The 21,787-nt window shown below is 43.8% G+C and overlaps 1 protein-coding gene across 2 annotated transcripts in view; it reads left to right on the top strand.

Moving 5' to 3' along the window:
* TPP1 (tripeptidyl peptidase 1) overlaps nt 1–21,787 on the top strand; it is a 77,623-nt gene that overhangs the window by 9,746 nt on the left and 46,090 nt on the right. For both annotated transcript variants that reach the window (XM_033949963.1, XM_033949962.1), the window contains exons 3-8: nt 6,356–6,495; nt 7,114–7,264; nt 10,932–11,053; nt 11,363–11,541; nt 12,064–12,262; nt 12,750–12,938. In XM_033949963.1, the coding sequence (XP_033805854.1) occupies nt 6,356–6,495; nt 7,114–7,264; nt 10,932–11,053; nt 11,363–11,541; nt 12,064–12,262; nt 12,750–12,938 (980 nt within the window). The remainder of the gene's footprint in view (nt 1–6,355; nt 6,496–7,113; nt 7,265–10,931; nt 11,054–11,362; nt 11,542–12,063; nt 12,263–12,749; nt 12,939–21,787) is intronic.

Below are 21,787 nucleotides of genomic sequence, written 5' to 3'. Positions count from 1 at the left end.
CACAATAAAATGATTGGGCTTCAAAAAGAAATTTGATAGAGTTACTCCCTTGTATTTGAAATATCATTGGTTGCCTATTTGCTATAGGATACAATTTCAAATCTTGATTCTGGTCCGTCAGGTTTTTCACCATCATCATCCGGAATATTTACACCCTTTAATAATCTCACTTATACCAATGAGAACATTAAGATTAGTGCAGGATAGGATGTTGGTTTTCCCCTCAGCCAACAGAGCCAGGTGGGAATCAACACGAAATAAAGCTTTTTATTTCATTGGTCCTCAGTTATGGAACCATCTATTACAGGATATTAGATTAGAAGAGCGGATAGCGTAGATGGTTTTAAGAAAGGTTTGGACAAGTTCCTGGAGGAAAAGTTCATAGTCTGTTATTGAGAAAGTCATGGGGGAATGGAATGCTGCTACTCTTTGGAGTCGGTGGTATGGAATGTTACTACTCTTTGGGATTCCAGAATCTTGCTATTCTTTGGGATGTTTCTCCGCTGTTAATAGATTCCCATTGGCTACCTATTGGTCATAGAATCACTTTTAAAATAATACTACTCATCTTTAAAACTTTAGCCTGCGACGAACCCCAATTCATATCCAGACTCTTGATACCTTATAATTCACAACGCTCACTTCGCTCCACCAACCAAAATCTTCTTTCAGTTCCTTCCCTGAAAATCATTGGTACAAGAAGGGCTGATATTTTTTCTGTGACAGGTCCCCAATGGTAGAATGCCCTTCCCCAATATATTCGTCAAGAAAAAGATATTTTAGTATTTAAAAAATTTTTTAAATCTTATTTATTTAGAGATGCCTTTAACATTTAATACACTGCTTGTTAATAATTGCTGAGTCATTACGTCCCTTTACCTACTGTAATTTCCATTATTCTACCCCAAATGATAATTGTAACTTTTATCCTTTCCTTCCTAGCTATATGTTTGTTTAAGTTAATTGTTTATTATTAAATTGTGAATCTCTCTTTAATTTTATTATATTTTTGTTATGTACATCGCTTAGTGATTATAATAGGCGATTAATCAAATTCTGTTAATAAACTTGATAAACTTGATTCTGTATGGAATGTTGCTACTCCTTGGGTTTTGGCCAGGTATTAGTGACCTGGATTGGTCACCATGAAAATGGGCTACTGGGCTTGATGGACCATTGGTCTGACCCAGGAAGGCGATTCTTATGTTTGTAAGTAACCATACAGGCATTTTAGGCAAGGTTAAAAACCTTTTTATTTTTTTGAGGCGTTTGGAAATAGTAATTTCTGATAAAGATATATTAATTTATTGAGGAAATCCAACTCAGTGGTTAGGGGACATTCAGATATGATGTAGGATTAGATTTAATTTTTTTTTTTTTTTAAGACAAATGTGATATTATATTTAGTTGTATTCTTTGAGGTCTTTCCTATCGTTACTGGAGTTCCTTTTTAAAATAGAATTTGTCCTGTAAACCGCTTAGATCTGTCTGTAGTAAGTTTTAATAAAACCTTGTACACTTTCCATTCACACCACCTTGACTTCATGTCCCCTGTTAGTACTTCTCTCGGTGCATTGCAGCCGGTCCAGTTTAGTTGTGATGGTTTTGCCCCTCAGTCTTGGAGGTTAGGACAGATTTCCCCCCCAGCGTTAGTCTGATAGCCAGACTGCGCTTCTGGAGAGGTTATGGCACCTTTATGATGGAAAAGTTTTTCCCATTTTCCAGGATGTTCTGAGCTCCTCCTGCAGAAACGTGAAGAGATTGATAGAGCGGTGAGAGAGTATATCAAACAGTGATAAATCATATGTGAAGAAACGGTGTGTACATCCTCGCTAGAAGAAATTAACTGAAGCAAAGATGAATTATTCATGACTGAATCTGCCGTAATTGAAAACTTGTCCAGACAGGTCTGAAAGGAACTTGTGACCCTGTTATCTGGCTAATGCAAGGACTAAAGAAAGCATCGCTTTGTAAACTCATTACAGAAAATGCAGTTTGCTGGAGCTCCCGACCCGATGAGATGGATTGATTTATTATACTGCCTTAAACAAAGCATAAACATGCTTAATTGCAGAGTACAAAACAGAATTACATTTCTAAAATTAAAACTAAGTTACAGTATCATAAAATAAAAACTCCCCAAACCACCTGCACCCAACAAACAAACAAAGGCACTTAAGAATCCACATATTTTAAAGTCAAGACAGAAGTTGCATCTATCAGGAAATATGTTGCCCTCCTGGGTTTAGTTGGGAATGGGCATGACGGAAAGGTAAGAGGGAGGGAGACTGGGGTTGTTCTCCCTTGAGAAGAGGAGACTGCGAGGGGATCTGATCGAGACTTTCAAAATACTGAAAGGATTCGACAAAATGGAGCAGGGAAAGCAGTTATTTACAGTGTCCGATGTGACACGGACAAGAGGACATAAAGTGAAGCTGAGAGGGGAGAGGTCCAGGACGAATATCAGGAAGTTCTGTTTCACGCAGTGAGTGGTGGACCCCTGGAATGCTCTCCAAGAGGAAGTAATTGCAGAATCCACCGTTCTAGGATTTAAGGGTAAATTAGATGCACTTCTCCCTTGAAAAGCATACGATGATATGGGGACTAAAACTATGCCAGGGTACACCTGGCGGGGCCTCCGTGTGTGTGTATCACCGGATTTGATGGACCCAGGGTCTGATCCAGAGATGGCAATTCTTATGTTCTTGTGGTTTTTATGACGGTTAGCCTCCAATTTAAATGTCAACCTACCACCAGGAGTGATTGCGATGCATGCTTTTCCTTTTTTAGATTTTTTAATGGGACTTAGGGCTCCTTTTACTAAGCTGCGCTAGTGTTTTTAGTGCTTGCTAAACCCGCGCTACGTGGCTAGAACTAACGCCAGCTCAATGTTGGCGTTAAGGTCTAGCGTGCGCTAAAACCGCTATCGCAGCTATGTATTGATCTTAATAAGATTTGTATTTTAGGAGATTTTAATATTCCTATAGAGCCTGATGAAATTGTGAGAGTAGGTTCAGAACATGCTTTTGTGCCATTATCGGCAGATTGTGAAGAAAAGTATCATCAGGCAGGTCATGTTTTAGATTTATTCTTTATATCTCAGGAATGTATAAGCCGCTTTGACGGCTTATTAGAGCTAGAACCATTGGTTTAGTCTAATCATAGTTTGATATCTTTTGAATTATGGCCTACTTATGAGCTTAAGAAGCAAGACCTCAATTTGATATTAATGATTTAGAAAGGGAATAACATAGTAGATGACGACAGATAAAGACCCAAATGGTCCATCTAGTCTGCCCAACCTGATTCAATTAAAAATTTTGTTGGGTTTTTTTTTCTTCTTCTCCTTAGCTATTTCTGGGCAAGGATCTAAAGCTCTGCCTGGTACTGTTCTTAGGTTCCAACAACTGAAGTCTCACTCCAGTCCATCTACACCCTTCCAGCCATTGAAGCCCTCCCCAGCCCATCCTCCCCCAAACAGCCATATACAGACACAGACCGTGCAAGTCTGTCCAGTACTGGCCTTAGTTCTTCAATATTTGCTATTATTTTCTGATTCTGGAATGGCTACCAAATTTAAAATTAAATGAGATGTAATGGTAACACAATGGAATGATAGTTTGGTTAATGCTTTAAATGTAGTGGCACCAGAAAAAGTTATAGAGTTAAAAGGGAAATATAAACCTTGCCCATGGAGATCTGGGGCGATTTTTCAGGTTAGGAGTGAGGTAATAAGAGCAGAACGTTTATGGCATAGGACTAAGGATGTTGATGAAGATGAGAGTTTTAAGTTAAGCTTAACTGAAATATTAAGCCTATGTGAAAATGAAAGGAACTGTTATTATAAAGAACGAGTTGTAGATGCCTTAAACCGACCACAAGAATTATTTGCTACAGTTAAGTATCTGATTGATGGGTATGATGGAGCTGTGGAATGTTATGACATTGATGAAGAGAAATAGGCACAATTTTTTGTTGATAAAATGGTGAGAGATTGACCTCAATCACAGGATGATAGTGTCTTGAGGAGACAGAAAATGAGAGGGGAATATGGAGGGTATTTGATGATGTAGATGAGAAAGAGGTTAAAAGGGGATAGATTCTGTACAAACGTAAGGAAGTAGATCTTCAACCAGAGAGCAGTAGAAACTGGAACACTCTTCCGGAGGCTGTTATAGGAGAAAACACCCTCCAGGGATTCAAGACAAAGTTTGACAAGTTCCTGCTGAACCAGAACGTACGCAGGTAGAGCTAGTCTCAGTTAGGGCACTGGTCTTTGACCTGGGGGCTGCCGTGCACAGCAGTCCGCTCTAATGCAATTCATAGCTGTCCACCCACACATGCTGTTCAGGATCCATGTTCATCATGAGACAGATGGCAGAAAAGGTGTCTCCAGAAATAACAAGAATAGTTAATAAATCATTGAGAGAGAGTTTTTCCAAAAGATTGTAAACAATCAACTGTAAGACTGGTTTTGAAACGGAAAGGCCTAGATACTGGTGTTATGAAAAATTTTAGATCAATTTCAATAGTACCATTTATAGGTAAAATTTTGGACAAAATTGTATTATCTCAGTTAGACAACTTTGTGCAGGAAATTGATTGTTTGTAATGTAACCAATTTGGTTTTCGGAAAACTCATAGCATAGAGCTGCCTGGAAACTGCTATAGGTCAATAAGTATAAGCCCTATGCTCCTCTTCCAGAGGTCATGGGTTCAAATCCCAGCACATATTTTAATTGTGGCATTCTACCTTGTAGGTGCACCTTGATGATCTCACAATGAGGTCACCATTGTGCAGCTGCAAACCTCCATTTGCAATGAAGTAGAAGCCATGCTAAAGACTATATCTGTTTTTAAGCTTTTGCAAATGAAGTTATATATGCAATCTATATATTTTTGTCATGTGCTTTCTTTGCTTTCAAGAATGAGCTAATTGGAACTCTGTTTAGTCAGAAAAAAAGGGTAGCTGTGCTTCAGTTAATGGATCTTTTCCTCTAATTAGCAAATGGCATTGCTGTTTGCCCAGAAAAATAGAAGATTTTGCATGCAATATCTTTGCATTGATGTGCCCCGTTTATTTGATGCCTTAGTAAATGTATTTTGAGCAAAAATTAAAACCCAGACAGCTATTTAGCAAATTGCATTAAGAACATCCAAACTGTGCCTAAGTTCTAAAAGAGGGCCTAGGTTCTTTCCATAGAACTCAGGTCTATCTGAGGCCTAAACTGTGTTCAAAAGTAGACTTCCTTACAATGCCTATAAGACCCAGTTTTACAATTGCTAGGCAGCTTGCTAGCTCACTCTGTAGTACACTGGTTAAACTATATCCTTCCATCCTAATGTTGCTGGTTCGAATCCCAGTTACTCTGTCTGATGGAAGAGAAATAAATAAAAGCATTAAACAGATCCAACTCCTAGTATTACAATTATAATGAAAAACAGCATAAAATTGCCATTCTAATAACCTCATAATAATAAAATATTTTAACATTAAAGACATGCAAAATCTAAAATCTGATTCTCTAAAGGACACCTAAAAAGTTAGATGCCTAAACGGTGCCTAACTTTAGATGCATTTTCTAGAATCAAGGCCTCAGTGCTTAATCTTAGATGTCCCAACAGCTTGTTCCAAAGTGACATTCCAGATTTTGGGGCTACATATATCCCAATGATGGTTTTGGTCTACAGACCTTCCAGAGGGATTGGCTTGAATAACCAGTAAAAATGTGCCAGTTTCAACAAACATATCCTGTGTAGGGATGTGACACCATCTTCTTGCTGGACTCTCGGGGTGGATTACAGTATACAGGATGTTCCTGTGGGGGACATGGGCTGCTGTTAAGATGGGTTGTTAAACTAAACCTTACGCTTATATACTGCATCTTCTCTGTAAACAATAGAGCTCAGCATGGTTTACAGAAGTTAGCAAAGAGCTCTCGTTGCCATAAAGTGGGACAAGTTAGAAGCAAAATTAACGCTAGTTTTCTGATGGTTCATTTTAGACGTCGTTTCTTATATTCCTTTGATGTGATCTTCAGGGATGATGACTGTTCTCTAATATTTTGGAAACTGTCTGCATGTATGAAGATGAATGGCAGACTAGATCGGCCACATTCATTCTTCAATGTTTCTTTGTTTCTCTAAGTGAAAGCTTCCCTCCGCTTGGCTGTCGGCAGGTGAGGACACTCCGGCCCTCTCTGTCTTGCACACTTAGGGCAGAGATTGTGTTTATTGGAATGATGGAAAGTCCAGCTTCAAGTGAAATACCGATGGAATCCTTTCCAGCAGGTGCTGCTCTGTTGTGTTTCCTGCACCTGATGCTTTAACGCTTTCCTTTCCTCTCCCTAACCAGCATCCCAGATGGATGGACCTTCACAGGCCGCCTTGCTGCTTCGGATAACGTTACACTTACTTTTGCCCTGAAGCAGCAGAGGGTGGACATTCTGCAGGATGTGGTGGAAAGAGTCTCAGACCCGGACAGCCTGCTCTATGGTGAGAATAAGAAGCCCCCTCATCCCTTGCAAAATAGCCCCTCCCCCGTAAATGATAGAATAAGAAGCCCTCCATCCCCTGTGCTGAGAATAAGAACTTCCACACAGTGTGGTGATCTTCATCATAAAGTGTATGTTGACAGACTTAGAGTGATCTAAGGAAATACTTTTTTACAGAAAGGGTGGTAGATGTGTGGAATAGCCTCTTTGCAGAGGTGATGGAGACAAAGACGGTGTCGGAACTGAAGAAAGTGTTGGACAGGCACACAGGATCTCTTAGGAAGAGGAGGAGATAGTGGATGCTGTGGATGGGCAGGCTGGATGGGCCATTTGGCCTTTATCTGCCATCATGTTTCTTTGTTAAGAGCTTTAGCCAATAGGGAGAGGAGGAGATAGAGGATGCTGTGGATGGGCCATTTGGCCTTTATCTGCCTTCATGTTTCTATGTGTCTAATCTTTGTTTCTCCATTTCTGGTTTCAGTTTCTTACAAATCAGTCTACCCTCGGTCTCATGCCCCTTTCTTTCTTCCAGATGAGAGGCCTACCCCACCAGCACCACACTGTCCACCCCAGCCTGGCTTTCCCTCATATCTCTCATGATCTGCATTGTCTGTTTCAGGAATGTATCTTACCCTGGAGGAGCTGACATCCCTGATTGAACCCGCCAGCATCACTCGTTTTACCGTACAAAAGTGGCTGCAGAGCTTTGGAATAGAGGCTTGCCAGACTGTAGAGACCTTGGATTTTCTGCAGTGCTCCATGACCGTAGGGTGAGTGCTGGAGGCAATTAAAAAAACAAAACATTAAGTACAGTTCTGTGTGGAAATCGACTCGGTGTCTCTGTGGAAAATGGGTGTGGTTAGGAGCAGAGTTTGGGCGTAGAATGACATAGGCATCTGTGTTAGATGCTGGTAAATTAGACCAGGAACCCCCTGACCTAACATTAGGACTTGTACTGATACCTAAGTTGAGTCAGGTACGATTCTATAAAAGACGCCTGGTGGTTAATTGACAGCTGGGCCGAATGGCACCTTGCTGTTTATAGAATCAGGGCTAGTGTGCACTAATATGGAACAGGAGGATGTTTCTGGCCAGATTTTACAGTAGATGTCCTGCAAACAACGTCATTTACTAGGTTACTATGTATTCAGTCAAAGCAAGTCCATGGTGTGTTGCGAGTGTTATGGACTCAGATGTGGTCAGTAAACACTAGGTTTCAGGAAAGAGCACTTGGGGTGAGTGGCAGGGGGGTCCTAATAGTAATTTTAATTGAATTTTGAGTCTTATATTCCAGTAGTTCAGAGTGGTGGTTAACGCAGTGGGTTAAGAAGCAGGGAAGCACCTTCTGACCTCGGGCAAGTCACGAAAACCTCAATTGCCTCAGGGGCAAACTTCAATTGTGAGCTCTCTAGAGACAGGGAAAGACTTAGTGCACCTGAATATAACTGGCCTTGAGCTACTACCAGAAAATGCATGCGCCATCAGAAAAATGTTCTAGAAGCTGTGTTTCTTTTGAAGAATGAGTTGATAAAGGGACATAGCATACCTAGCACGTGAATCATAAGGCCACGATATTTATCTACATTGTAATTCTTTTTCATTTCTCTGGCTATTCCCGCAGTGGCGTGGCTCCCTCTCAGCACTGCGTTCCATTGATCTGGTGTAATGTTACGGACGTGACTTCAGAGGCAGCTGTGATTTGTCGCTGTATCAACTCATTCTTCTCAGTTCATTACAAAGACTCTTTAGCATTCCTGAATTGTAGATCTGTTACGTCTAAATCTTCTTTTCTTAAAAGATTATGGGCTAGATTCACAAAGCAAACTGATTGGTTTGCCACCCCTTTGTGACCCGATTTCCCTCTGGCCCGATTCACTAACTTGTGTCCTGATCGTTCTCCGATCCGCGCATGCAAATGAGGGGGAATGGCATTCAAATGATGGCAGGCAGCAATTCACTAACTAAAACCCTGCAACACCGACTGGGCTGGCCGATCACAAACAAGTGACTGCTGACGACCAGTCGCTCAGGTCCTTTCCGACTGCCCCTGTTTTTCTGCTCTCTGCACCAAACTCCTGCTTTCAGACTCTCCCACCTGCCCTGATCTCCTGCCTGTCCCCAACTCCTGCAGCCCCGACTCTCCCACTGCCCCGAACTCTGCCTGCCCTGACTCTCCCTGCCTCAAACTCTTGCCGACTCTCCCACCCTTCCCCGCAGTGCAAGCCCGTGCATCTAGCCCTATATTACCTTCTCGAGCTTTCATCTGTTCTGACTGAAAAACGATGAAGAGATCTTTTTGTCTCCGTGTCTTCCAGTGGGTTGTTACAATCTTTTTTTCTTTATTCTCTTCCAAACAAGAGGGAAGATACCTCAGTCTTTGTCTTATCCTGAGACATTAACTATTAAGAATGGTGGTGATAACCCTCTATATCTCTCTCTTTTTTTTCTTGTCTACCTTCTCTTATCAGCGACACTTTGGATTCATGCCTTCAGGCTCTGGCAGACTTATCAGTTGGCTTCTCTGATCTCCAAATTACTGATGACCATTGCGACAAGCAGTTTTGTCTTTTCTCTCAGATCTCTCTTTATATCAATGGATTTCCTTCCCAACCCATCAGGTCGCTCATTCCCTTGACTTGGTGATCTTTCCTGCTTCTGCTTCTCTCACGTTACATTCTTTTGTAGATGTAACTATATCATGGACAGATCATTTTCTGATTCAGTTCTCAGTAAACTTGAGAGATCACCTCAATAGTGTTCTAATCCTACTGCTGAACCATCACTTGCTTTATGGTTCCCCTCTGATTTACTTCATTTTTCTTTTCTGATCAAGCCCTTTGCTGGAACTCTGTTCTCAGTGGTGTATATGACAAGATTGCCCCTCAGTCTTAACAGGAGAGAGAGAAGACAATCGGGCAACTTTGGTTTCTTTACAACTTACATTTGCTTAAGTGGCTAGATCAGTAGATCAGGCTAGATCAGTAGAAGGTCTATTCCTTTGTCAGGGTAGACATCATCATCTTAAGAAGGCCAAGCAAAGTTATTTCTCTGCTAGGATTTTGAAATCTGTTCATCCTTCTAGAGAACTCCATTCTATCTTTCGTTCTATGGTCCAGAATAGAACAAAGTCCAATATTGGTAAATCTATTCCATCAGCGAACAGCCTGCTTTCTTTTCTAATAAAATTCAAACACTCAGACAGTCTTTCCTGATCTGAGTTCTTTTTTCATATGCTCCATCACTATTGGAAACAGAACCTTCCCCCCAAATAGTTGATGCTGAAGTTTGGTCTTTCAATTACAGACATCTGCCTCTCTTATTAGGGTGCTATCATCTAGTGGACTTGATCCAATACCATCGTTGGATTAAACGAACCAATCTTGACCACCTGAAGCTGATAGGGTCGGTGAGCTCCAGGTCTATTTTTTTTTTTTTTTCCAAGGATTCATCTGAAGTTCATTCCCAAGGACGTATCAGAATTCCATCTTAAACAATCCTTTCTACCACAACTACTAATCATTTTTGTACCACTAGTGGACGTACATAGTGCTGTACACATTATATTCAGCTACTTTCTCGGTCCCTAGTGGGCTCACATTCTAAGTTTTTTGTACCTGGGGCAACAGAGGGTTAAGTGATTTGCCCAGAGTCTTAAGGAGTTGCAGTGGATATGGAACCAAGTTCCCCAGGATCTCGGCCCACTCTTTGAAGGAAAGGTGATGGATGTATGGAATGGCCTCGGTGAAAGTGAGGTTGACATTTGATTCACGAAAGCATGGGACAAGCAGAGACGATCTCTGATGGGAAAGGGACTGGGGGACTTGTATACCACCTTTTTGTGGCTTTGGCATTTCAAGGCGGTGGCAATGGACTTGCCCAGGGTCACAAGGAGCAGCACCGGGATTTGATCTGACAACCTCTGGGTGCAGAGGCAGCAGCTCTACCAGTGAGCCACACCAGTATCCATATAGGGTTGATATTCAGCTTGGTTTAAGTGGTCAGGAGAGGTTTCTGCCTGCTTAAACCTTGTTGTCTCTCAGAAACATTTAACTGCAAAGTGCTACTGGTTAGTGCCGGGATGTTTAGGGGTGGAGTTGGAATGGAGTCTGAAGATACATAGGCACTGGCAGTGCCTAACTGGACAAACAGAAACGCAGAAAAAGCAGCTTTATCTTTACCTGGTACTGGTACCAAATACTGCCAGCCTAATTTAGCCAGTGGTGGTCGGCAACCAGAGCTATATGTTCCCATGTGGTACCTTATTCTATATTTGAAGGTTTATGTATTGCAGTTAACTTGTTTTGATTCTCTGTAATGAATGAATTGGTATTTCAGAACCTGCTGTGATATTTGCAGTGCTGCCTTTTCATAGGGTGGTCTTGACAGTTTTCTACCTCACCTCTAACCACTCTCTCCCTGCCTCTCTCTCTGTTACAGGACAGCTGAGAAGCTACTGCCAGGCTCTGAGTTCAGTCGATATGTGAAGGGGCAGCGGAGTGTAGTGAGGTCACCAGTGCCCTACCAAATACACAAGGAACTGGTGGATCACATTGACTTTGGTGTGACATGCATCTGTTTGGTGCTAGGGAAGAGTGGCAGAGAAAACGCAACCTAGTGGCATGTGTCATTGATTCATGGCCTTGTCTTTGCTTGCCTCAACAATGAGTGCTGAAGCTCTATAGTATGTGTCAGAGGCTGATATGACTTGGCTGGGTTGTGTGATGGGCTGGGGTGGTGGATTGCAGAATGTTTGGCCAGTGGCTATTAAGAAGATTTAGACTGTATAACACTTATTTACAAGTCTCTTTTTCTTGTGTTTCTACATGATTCATGTACTGAGACTGTTCATGTGCTCTCTTGGGTGGCAGTGGGTGGACTTCACCGGTTTCCAAAGGAGAGGAAAATAGTGAGCAGAGGTTGGGGGAAGTCTAAGTCCATGGAAGGGACCTTTCATTTGGGAGTGATGCCATCTATCCTCCGACAGCGATACAACTTGTCTGACAGCGACATTGGATCCGCTTCAAATAACAGCCAAGCATGTGCTCAGGTAATGCCAGAGTCTGAAACGTTCCGCTCATGTAATCTTTGAGAATCGAGCTGGAATCGTGAGAGTGTTTGGTCTACAAACCTATGTGGACAGGCTATATACATGCCCCTCAGATCTTAATTGTATCTCGGAGAAGATCAAAGAAAGAAATCTAACACAAAAGACAGGTTAATAGTCAAGGCCTTGAAGAGCATTTGACCGCTTACTGAAATTGGTAAGCTGACAGCCAGAGTCTCTTCAAATTACCAGTGACTGGCCATTTTATTGAGGTACTGACATCATCAATTAATTCATTATTAAACATACGTAGTTGGGAAGTCCAGAAGCGGGAGGTCTGTAAATGTGTACCCAAGCACAGAACCACGGGAACATCTGAAACTCAGCATTTGCTAGATTTGGATAGATGAGATAAGTTTGGCATTAACCCTACGACATATGAAATCTATGAATCCACTTACATATTGTATTGGAGAATTGAAAATGCTCTCTTGAGCTTGTGTGACCCTGTGACTTCTTCCACAGTTCCTGGAGCAGTATTTTCATCAGCAGGACTTGGCTGAGTTCATGCAGATCTTTGGATCTGGTTTCGAGCACCACAGTCAGGTTGATCATGTTGTTGGACCCCAGGGAGGTCCTAAAGCTGGACTGGAGGCGAGTCTGGATGTGGAATATATTATGAGCACTGGAGCCAACATCTCAACGTGGGTCTTCAGTAACCCGGGTACGCACCCCCATCTCCCACCCTAGATGTTTCCCCTCACTTTCCTCTATTGTCCCTTTCCCTTGCTTGTCAGCAGACCACATGCCTCCCTCCTTCCCCTGCAATCTGGACATCTTTATCTTTATCAAATTTCCTCAGCAAAAGGTCCAAACCAGGCTGTGCTGAGGAAGCTGTAAGTTCGTCTGTGTGCCAGAAGAATTAGTCCATATACACATTTTGGAAAATCTTGAGTTTGTTTCTTGGCAGAGCCTTCAGCTACCACCCCTCGCACTTTAGCTTATAGACTTCCCTGCCCATTCCCTGTCCCCAGGAGCAGCTTTGAGTAACCAGGGGCCATGTTTTATATAAGCGCCTACCAGATGTGGCTGTGCATATCGTCGTACCCATGTGCATAAATGCTGACCTGCCACCTAGGAGCCTTCATTTTCCTGTGTTTCTTTTTTCTGTTTTGCTGGTTTCTGAAGGCTTTTGTATGTTTCTTCCTCAGGCCGCTATGAATCCCAGGAACCTTTTGTGGACTGGCTTCTGTCCCTCAGCAACCTGTCATCTGTGCCCTGGGTCCATACAGTCAGCTACGGAGATGACGAGGATAGTCTGTCAGTGGCCTACATGCAGCGAATCAACGTGGAGTTCATGAAGGCTGCAGCTAGAGGCTTAACTATACTCTTTGCATCAGGTACTATGTCTCCATATGAGTGATAGTCAAGCGAGTGCAGCTGTATGGGAACCCCTTAATCCTTCCACCGTGCCACCAGCCCCCATTCTCTGAGAGACTCAGTGCTGCTATATGCTCTTACTCTCTCCTTCAGCGACAAGTGACAGTGTCTTCCCTGCCCTCCCCATCCCCCACCTGAGTGACTCCCCTTACCTCTTTGAGATCTATTGTCTATGACCAGTGACTGCATTTGGTCTCCTCCATTAATGCTTCTGTGGGAATGGCTGCTAACAGTCCGTGAAGCATGTTTTGTTTGAAATGTTTCTAGGGGCTGGCTTGCTCTCCACCCTCATTAGCAGGATACTGTGTTTGGATGCTCATATATGTAAGGATATCAGAGGTGATGTTTGCGTGTTTCTTAAGCATCTTGTAAGGGCCCATTTGCTGCCCAAACACGAGGGAACCACAGGTCTGCTGGCTGGGCAGAAGCAGAAAGAGCTGGACGTGTCAGATGGACCTCGTTGATACCGATTTTAGGAGAATCGGATCTGTGCCTCTGCGGGAGAAGCTGTAGAGGTGTTCATCTCTGAGAGCTTAGGAGAGGGAAGCCAGCAAAGGACGGTGCTCAAGAACGAGAACCTGAGCAATAAGCTGGGCAGCCACACACAATGCTTCTCTTGTCTAATATTTTTATTTAAACTGACAACTAAGTTGATTTTCATCATATCTAGCTGGCTAGAGTTAGGGCCCCTTCCTCAACTGAGCCGGCCAGTGCTCAAAATCAGTGCTAACTGGTTAAGTCTTCTCCCACATGGGGCTTTCTGCGATTCCACTTTCATTATACCCAAATGTGAAGTGGAGAAGACAGCCCCTCCCTACCCATGATACCCCTCTTTCCACCAGAATACAAATTTTTCAAGTCCCTTTCCCTCCTCGATATTCCTCCTTCCTCCCACCTGAATTTATAGCCTAGGCTGGGAGAAGGGGCCTCAAGAGCCCCTCTTCAGTTCTCCCAGTCTCTCACCAATGGTAAAAGAAGGTTGTGGAAAAGGCAGTACCTTTTGATTCCCTCATGTCATCTCTAGCACATCCTCCATATCTTAAGCTTAGTCAGAAAGTAAATATAGCCTTACCTCTTCCTGGCTTAGAACCCAGCGTTGCTCTGGAACTTGAGGGTACAAAGTTGACTGACCATTGTAGTGAGCCGTGGAAACTGGGCATCGAAATGGCAGATGAAATTTAATGTGGACAAATGCAAGGTGATGCACACTGGAAAGAGTAATCCATCTTAGGAATCAGCCCTGAGAAAAAGATCTGGGTGTCTGTGTAGACACTACACTGAAATCTTCTGCCCAGTGCGGCCAAAAATTTAAACAGGATGCTAGGAATTATTAGAAAAGGGAAGGTAAGTAAGACTAAGAATATCATAATGCCTCTGTATTGCTCCATAGTACAACCTCACCTTGTGTATTGCACACATAAGAACTGCCATCTCCGGATCAGACCCTAGGTCCATCAAGTCCGGCGATCCGCACACGTGGAGGACTGCCAGGTGTACCCTGGCCTAGGAGATGTGCATCTAGTTTACCCTTATACAAAACGAATCTTTAATGTAAACCACTTGCATCCCATGTACTGACTAAACGTATCTTTATTGTAAACCGTTTCTATCCCATGTACTGTCAAATGTATCTTTATTGTAAACCGCTTCGAACTTCACGGTATAGCGGTATATAAGAAATAAATTATTATTATTATTTATGCCACTCATAAGGAGATGTACATCTAACTTACCCTTAAATCCTAGAACGGTGGATTCCGCAATTACCTCTTCTGGGAGAGCATTCCAGGTGTCCACCACTCGTTGTGTGAAGCAGAACGTCCTGACATTTGTCCTGAATTTGTCCCCCCTTAGCTTCAGTCCATGTCCTCTTGTCCGTGTCACATTGGACATTGTAAATAATTTTTTTTCCTGCTCTATTTTGTCGATTCCTTTCAGTATTTTGAAAGTCTCGATCATATCCCTTCGCAATCTCCTCTTCTCAAGGGAGAACAATCCCAATCTCTTAAGTCATTCCTCGTATTCCAAGTTCTCCATACCTTTTATTAGCTTCGTTGCTCGTCTCTGCACCCTCTCCAGCATTTTTATATCCTTCTTTAAGTATGGAGACCAATGCTGGACGCAGTATTCCAAGTGTGGTCTAACCATCGCTCTATAAAGCGGCATTATTACTTTCTCCGATCTACTTGTGATTCCCTTCTTTATCATGCCTAGCATTCTGTTTGCGTTCTTCGCTGCCGCCACACATTGCACCGACAGCTTCAGGGTCCTATCGATTAATACGCCCAGGTCCTTTTCCTGTTCGGTTCTTCCCAGAGTTGCACCTGACATACTATACTTGTGTTCCTTATTCTTTCTACCTAAGTACATACTGCATTTTTTCACATTAAACTTCATCTGCCATTTGTCTGCCCATTCCTCCAATTGACTCAAGTCGCTCTGGAGTTCCTCACTGTCCTTCTGCGATTTGATTGGCCGGCATAGCTTTGTGTCATCTGCGAACTTGATAATCTCACTGGATGTTCCATCCTCTAGGTCATTGATGAAAATATTAAATAAGATGGGCCCAAGTACCGAGCCCTAGGGTACACCGCTAGTCACATTCTCCCAGTCTGAGAACTTCCCATTTATGCCCACTCTCTGCCTTCTGTTCTCCAGCCATTTGCCTATCCATCTTAGTATATCTCCTTCTATTCCATGGCTTTGCAGTTAGAACATAAGAACATAAGAAATGCCTCCGCTGGGTCAGACCTGAGATCCATCGCGCCCAGCAGTCCGCTCACGCGGCGGCCCAACAGGTCCAGGACCTGTGCAGTAAATTTTTATCTATACCCCCTATCCCCTTTTCCAGCAGGAATTTGTCTAATCCTTTCTTAAACCCCAGTACCTTACTCTGCCCTATAACGTCCTCTGGAATTGTATTCCAGGTGTCCACCACACGTTGGGTAAAGAAGAACTTCCTAGCATTTGTTTTGAATTTGCCCCCTCTCAACTTTTCCGAATGCCCTCTTGTTTTTTTATTTTCTGAAAGTTTGAAGAATCTGTCCCTCTCTACTCTCTCTATGCCCTTCATGATCTTGTAAGTCTCTATCATATCCCCTCTTAATCTTCTCTTTTCCAGGGAAAAGAGTCCCAGTTTTTCCAATCTCTCAGCGTATGAAAGGCTTTCCATCCCCTTAATCAGTCGTGTCGCTCTCCTCTGAACTCTCTCGAGCAATGCCATATCCTTCTTAAGGTACGGAGACCAATACTGGACGCAGTACTCAAGATGTGGACGCACCATTGCCCGATACAGCGGCAGGATAACTTCTTTCGTTCTGGTTGTAATACCTTTCTTGATTATACCTAGCATTCTATTCGCTCTCTTAGCGGCAGCTGCGCACTGTGCTGTCAGCTTCATTGTCATGTCCACCATCACCCCCAAGTCCCTTTCTTGGGTACTCTCATTCAAAAACATCCCTCCCATCGCATAAGTATACCTCGGGTTTTTGCTTCCCACATGCAATACTTTACACTTCTCAACATTGAATTTCATCTGCCATCTCTCTGCCCATTCCCCTAGTTTGTCCAAGTCCCTTTGCAATTCTTCGCAGTCCTCCTTTGTCCGAGCTCCACTAAATAGTTTGGTGTCGTCTGCAAATTTTATTATCTCACACTTCGTCCCTGTTTCTAGATCATTTATGAATATGTTAAATAGCAGCGGCCCGAGCACCGAGCCCTGCGAAACACCACTCATGACCTTTCTCCAGTCTGAGTAGTGGCCCTTCACCCCTACCCTCTGTTTCCTACCTTCTAACCAGTTTCTGATCCATCTACGCACATCTCCGTCCACCCCATGGTTCTTCAGTTTCCGGAGTAGACGTTCATGAGGCACCTTGTCAAAGGCTTTCTGGAAATCTAGGTATATGATGTCTATGGGGTCTCCTCTGTCCATCTGTTTGTTAATTCCTTCGAAGAAGTGCAGTAGAAACATAGAAACATAGAAAGACGACGGCAGAAAAGGGCCACAGCCCATCAAGTCTGCCCACTCTATTGACCCACCCCTTGAGTGCTAGTGACCTAGTTCCTTAACTTGACCCTCGTAGGGATCCCACGTGGATGTCCCATTTATTCTTAAAATCGAGCACGCTGGTGGCCTTGATCACCTGCACCGGAAGTTTGTTCCAGTGATCTACCACCCTTTCCGTGAAGAAATACTTCCTTGTGTCACCACTAAATTTCCCCCCTCTGAGTTTGAGGGGGTGCCCCCTTGTGACCGAGGGTCCCTTGGGAAAGAATATATCGTTTTCCATCTCGACGCGACCAGTGACGTACTTAAATGTCTCAATCATGTCACCCCGTTCTCTGCGCTCCTCCAGGGTATAGAGCTGCAGTTTGCCCAGTCTTTCTTCGTATGAGAGACCCTTGAGTCCGGCGACCATCCTAGTGGCCATCCGCTGGACCGATTCAGCTCGAAGCACATCTTTCCGGTAATGTGGCCTCCAGAATTGCACACAGTATTCCAGATGAGGTCTCACCATGGTTCTGTAGAGTGGCATTATGACTTCAGGTTTGCGGCTGACGAAGCTTCGATTGATACATCCCATCATTTGCCTTGCCTTAGATGAGGCCTTCTCTACTTGTTTAGCAGCTTTCATGTCTGCACTGATGATTACCCCCAAGTCCCGTTCCTCTGAAGTCCTAGCTAGCGTTTCTCCATTCAAGGAGTATGTTCTGCATGGATTTCCGCTGCCGAGATGCATGACCTTACATTTTTTAGCGTTGAAGCCCAGCTGCCATGTCGAGGACCAGTTTTCCAACGTGATCAGATCCTGCGTCATACTGTCCTTGAGGTTGCTTTCACTTACTATGTTACACAGTTTGGCGTCGTCGGCAAACAGTGATACTTTACCCTGAAGCCCCCGGGTCAGGTCTCTTATGAATATGTTAAAAAGGGATGGTCCCAGGACTGAGCCCTGCGGCACTCCGCTAGTCACCTCCGAAGTCTCAGAGAGGGTGCCGTTGACCACCACCCTCTGAAGTCTTCCACTCAGCCAATCATTGACCCATGCAGTTAGTTTCTCACCCAACCCCATCGATTTCATCTTGTTTAATAGTCTACGGTGTGGGACACTGTCGAAAGCTTTACTGAAATCCAAGTATACTATGTCCAGAGCCTCTCCTGAGTCTAGTTTTCCTGTCAACCAATCAAAGAAGCTTATAAGATTAGATTGGCATGACCTGCCTCTTGTGAATCCATGTTGACAGGGATCCCTTAGATTCCCTTCATCCAATATCGAGTCTAATTTACCTTTGAGTAGAGTTTCCATGAGTTTACACACTATTGATGTGAGACTCACTGGTCTGTAGTTCGCTGCCTCTGCTCTGCAACCCTTTTTGTGCAGAGGAATGACGTTTGCTGTTTTCCAGTCCAGGGGGACTCTCCCTGTACTTAGGGAGAGATTGAAGAGCATGGCTAACGGTTTCGCCAGAACATCGCCTAGTTCCCTGAGCACTCTTGGATGCAACTCGTCCGGTCCCATGGCTTTGTTCACCTTGAGTCCTGACAGTTCTCTGTAAACATCAGCTGGTGTGAACTCAAAATTCTGAAATGGGTCTTCCTTGCTTTGCATTGCTTCCAGCTGTGGCCCGTGTCCTGGTGCCTCGCAGGTAAAGACCGAGCAGAAGTAATCATTCAGTAGTTTGGCTTTTTCAGAATCTGTTTCCACATAATTCCCATCTGCCGTTCTAAGGCGTACTATCCCGTTTGCGTTCTTTTTCCTGTCACTAATGTACCTGAAGAATGATTTGTCCCCTTTCTTGATGTTCTTCGCTAGAGTTTCTTCCATTCGAAGTTTGGCCTCCCTAACTGCCGTTTTGACCGCTGCAGACTTTGTCAGGCACGATCTTCCCCTGCAGAAACCATGTTGGCTGGTTTTCAGAAGTTCGTTTCTTTCAAAATGTTCATCGATGTTTTCTTTTATCAGTGCTTCCGCCATTTTCCCCGGTACCGAGGTCAGACTCACCGGTCTGTAGTTTCCCGGGTCCCCTCTTGATCCCTTTTTAAAGATGGGCATAATGTTGGCTATCTTCCAATCCTCCGGAATCACACCTGTTTTCAGAGATAGGTTGCAAATTTGCTGCAGTAGTTCCGCTATTTCCTCCTTTAGTTCCTTCAGAACCCTTGGATGGATTCCATCCGGACTCGGCAATTTGTCAGTTTTTAGTTTTTCTATCTGCCTGCGCACATCATCAAGGCTCACTTCCATGGTTGTTAACTTTTGTGCTTGATTTCCCTTGAAGATTTGTTCAGGTTCCGGTATGTTGGTTGTGTCTTCGCTTGTAAATACCGACGAAAAGAACATGTTAAGTCTTTCTGCGACCTCTTTCTCTTCCTTCACCGCTCCCTTCCGGTCTCCGTCGTCCAGCGGTCCCACCTCCTCCCTAGCCGGCTGTTTCCCTTTAATATATCTAAAGAACGGCTTGAAATTTTGTGCTTCCTTGGCTAGCCTCTCTTCATACTCTTTTTTGGCTTTTAGAACCACACGGTGACATTCTTTTTGATACTTTCTGTGATCTTTCCAGTTTCCCTCAAATTTGTCCTTCTTCCATTTTCTGGATGAGTTTTTCTTATTGCCTATCGCTTCCTTCACTATTTTAGTTATCCACGCCGGGTCTTTTGTTCGACTCTTGTTGCACCCTTTTCTGAATCTGGGGATATACAGATTTTGCGCCTCGCTCACCGTATCCTTGAAAAAGGACCAAGCATGTTCTACCGTATGCCATTTTTTGGAAGTGTTCCTAAGTTTCTTCTTTACCATTCCTCTCATTGCTTCGTAGTTTCCCTTTCTGAAGTTAAAAGTTGTCGCTATGGTTCTCTTTCCTTTCAGTATTCCTATTTCCACCTTGAACTTGATCATATTATGATCGCTGTTTCCCAACGGTCCCACTACCTCTACTTCCTTTGCAGGTCCCCTTAGCCCATTTAGGATTAGATCGAGAGTGGCATTTCCTCTCGTCGGTTCTCTAACAAGCTGCTCCAAGAAGCAATCTTGTACAGCCTCCAGAAAGTCTGCCTCCCTAGCGCATCTTGAGCTTCCAAGACTCCAGTCTATCCCAGGGTAGTTGAAGTCTCCCATAATAACTGTGTTACCGCTTTTGCATTCTCGCTTCATCTCAGCTTCCATTTCTTCATCGATTTCTCCGGTTTGTCCGGGTGGACGATAGTATAGACCTATCTTTATTTCAGGCCCTTTCATAGAAACATAGAAGATGACGGCAGAAAAGGGCTATAGCCCATCAAGTCTGCCCACCCTACTGTCCCTTCCTCTTAAGTCTATACCTAGTGACTATTTATTCGACCCTCGTAGGGTATTTTATCCTTCCTGGTATTTTATCCTTCCTGGTATTTTAACCCATAGCGATTCTAGCTTGTTGGCCGTCTCTGCTGTGTCCATTCTTGTCGATTGTATGCTTTCTTTTATGTATAGTGCTATTCTACCGCCTTTCTGTCCTAATCTGTCTTGGCGATAGAGTTTGTACCCCGGCAGTGCTGTATCCCATCTGCTTCCTCGTTCCACCATGTTTCGGAGATTCCAATGATGTCTATGTTCTCTGCAATGGCCATGGCTTCTAATTCTCCCATTTTGTTTCTTAGGCTCCTTGCATTAGTATATATGCAATTTAGCTCCTGGAATTTTGTTGCCTTCATTTCCTTTCCCTGTGCTTCTGTCTTTAGATTCTTCTCTTTGGTTATGATCTTTCTAATCTCCTCTCCTTTGTTAGTCGACTCCTGTAGTTTGTCCCTTGTTTCATCCCAGCCTTTTTTCTCCTTAGTATCTTCACGAGATACCTTTTTCCGAATCATCGATGCTTGGTCGACTGTCGGCTTTCCCCTTCTTGTTAGTTTAAAGCCTATTCTATTCCTCTCTTGACGTTGTTTGCTAGAAGTCTAGTTCCCGCTGCGCTCAGGTGCAGTCCATCTCTCCTGTAGAGCTTGCTCTTGCCCCAGAACGTCATCCAGTTCCTCACGAAGTGGAATCCTTCTTCCTCACACCATCTCCTCATCCATGCATTTATTGATTGTAGTTCCTCTTGCCTTTTCACATTGCCCTCAGTACCGGTAGGATCTCTGAGAACGCTATCTTCTGGGTCCTCATCTTCAGCTTCCTTCCCAGAATCTTGAACTGTTCTATCAGTGTGTTTCTTCTGTAGTCCCTCCTGCTGACATCATTCGTCCCGATGTGGATCATTACTGTGGTCTCTTCCGTCTCCGCTCCTTACAGGATCTTTCCAATTTTGTCCACGATGTCCTTGGTTCTCGCTCCTGGGAGGCAGGTCACCAGTCGGTCCTCTCTCCCTCCTGCTATGTGGCTGTCCACATGCCTCAGGATCGAGTCCCCCACTAGGATCGCTGACTTTCCCTTCTTCAATGTTCGCTTCGGTCTCAGGTCGATGTCCTCGGTATGCTTCTCTCTTTCTTCCTCTGGGCATCGACTGGTCAATTTCTCGCCTTCGTGTGTTTTTCCTCCGGGGGTGTCTTCTTTGTGGTCTTCTGTTTCTTGCTCTCTCTTCGATGTTGGTGTAACCTCTTCTTTTATCTGAAGTTCATTCTCTTCCACCCTCCTCTTGTATGCCTCCTCAATGAATTTCTCGAGTTCCCTGACTTCCTCCTCGATGTGCCTCTCGCTCATGAAGTCTTCAGTTGTCCTGATTGGGTCCTCCGTGGTGTAAAGTCCTTCTAGCTCCTGTATCTTGTCCTCTAGTCGCTTGACTTCCTTCTTCAAGCTTTCCAGCTCCTGACACCGACCGCATACATACGACTGTCTCC

This window comes from Geotrypetes seraphini, chromosome 6, assembly GCF_902459505.1.
Source record: "Geotrypetes seraphini chromosome 6, aGeoSer1.1, whole genome shotgun sequence".
Classification (NCBI taxonomy): domain Eukaryota; kingdom Metazoa; phylum Chordata; class Amphibia; order Gymnophiona; family Dermophiidae; genus Geotrypetes; species Geotrypetes seraphini.
Note: the sequence above shows the minus strand (reverse complement) of the source record. Positions and strands in the feature narration are given on the sequence as shown.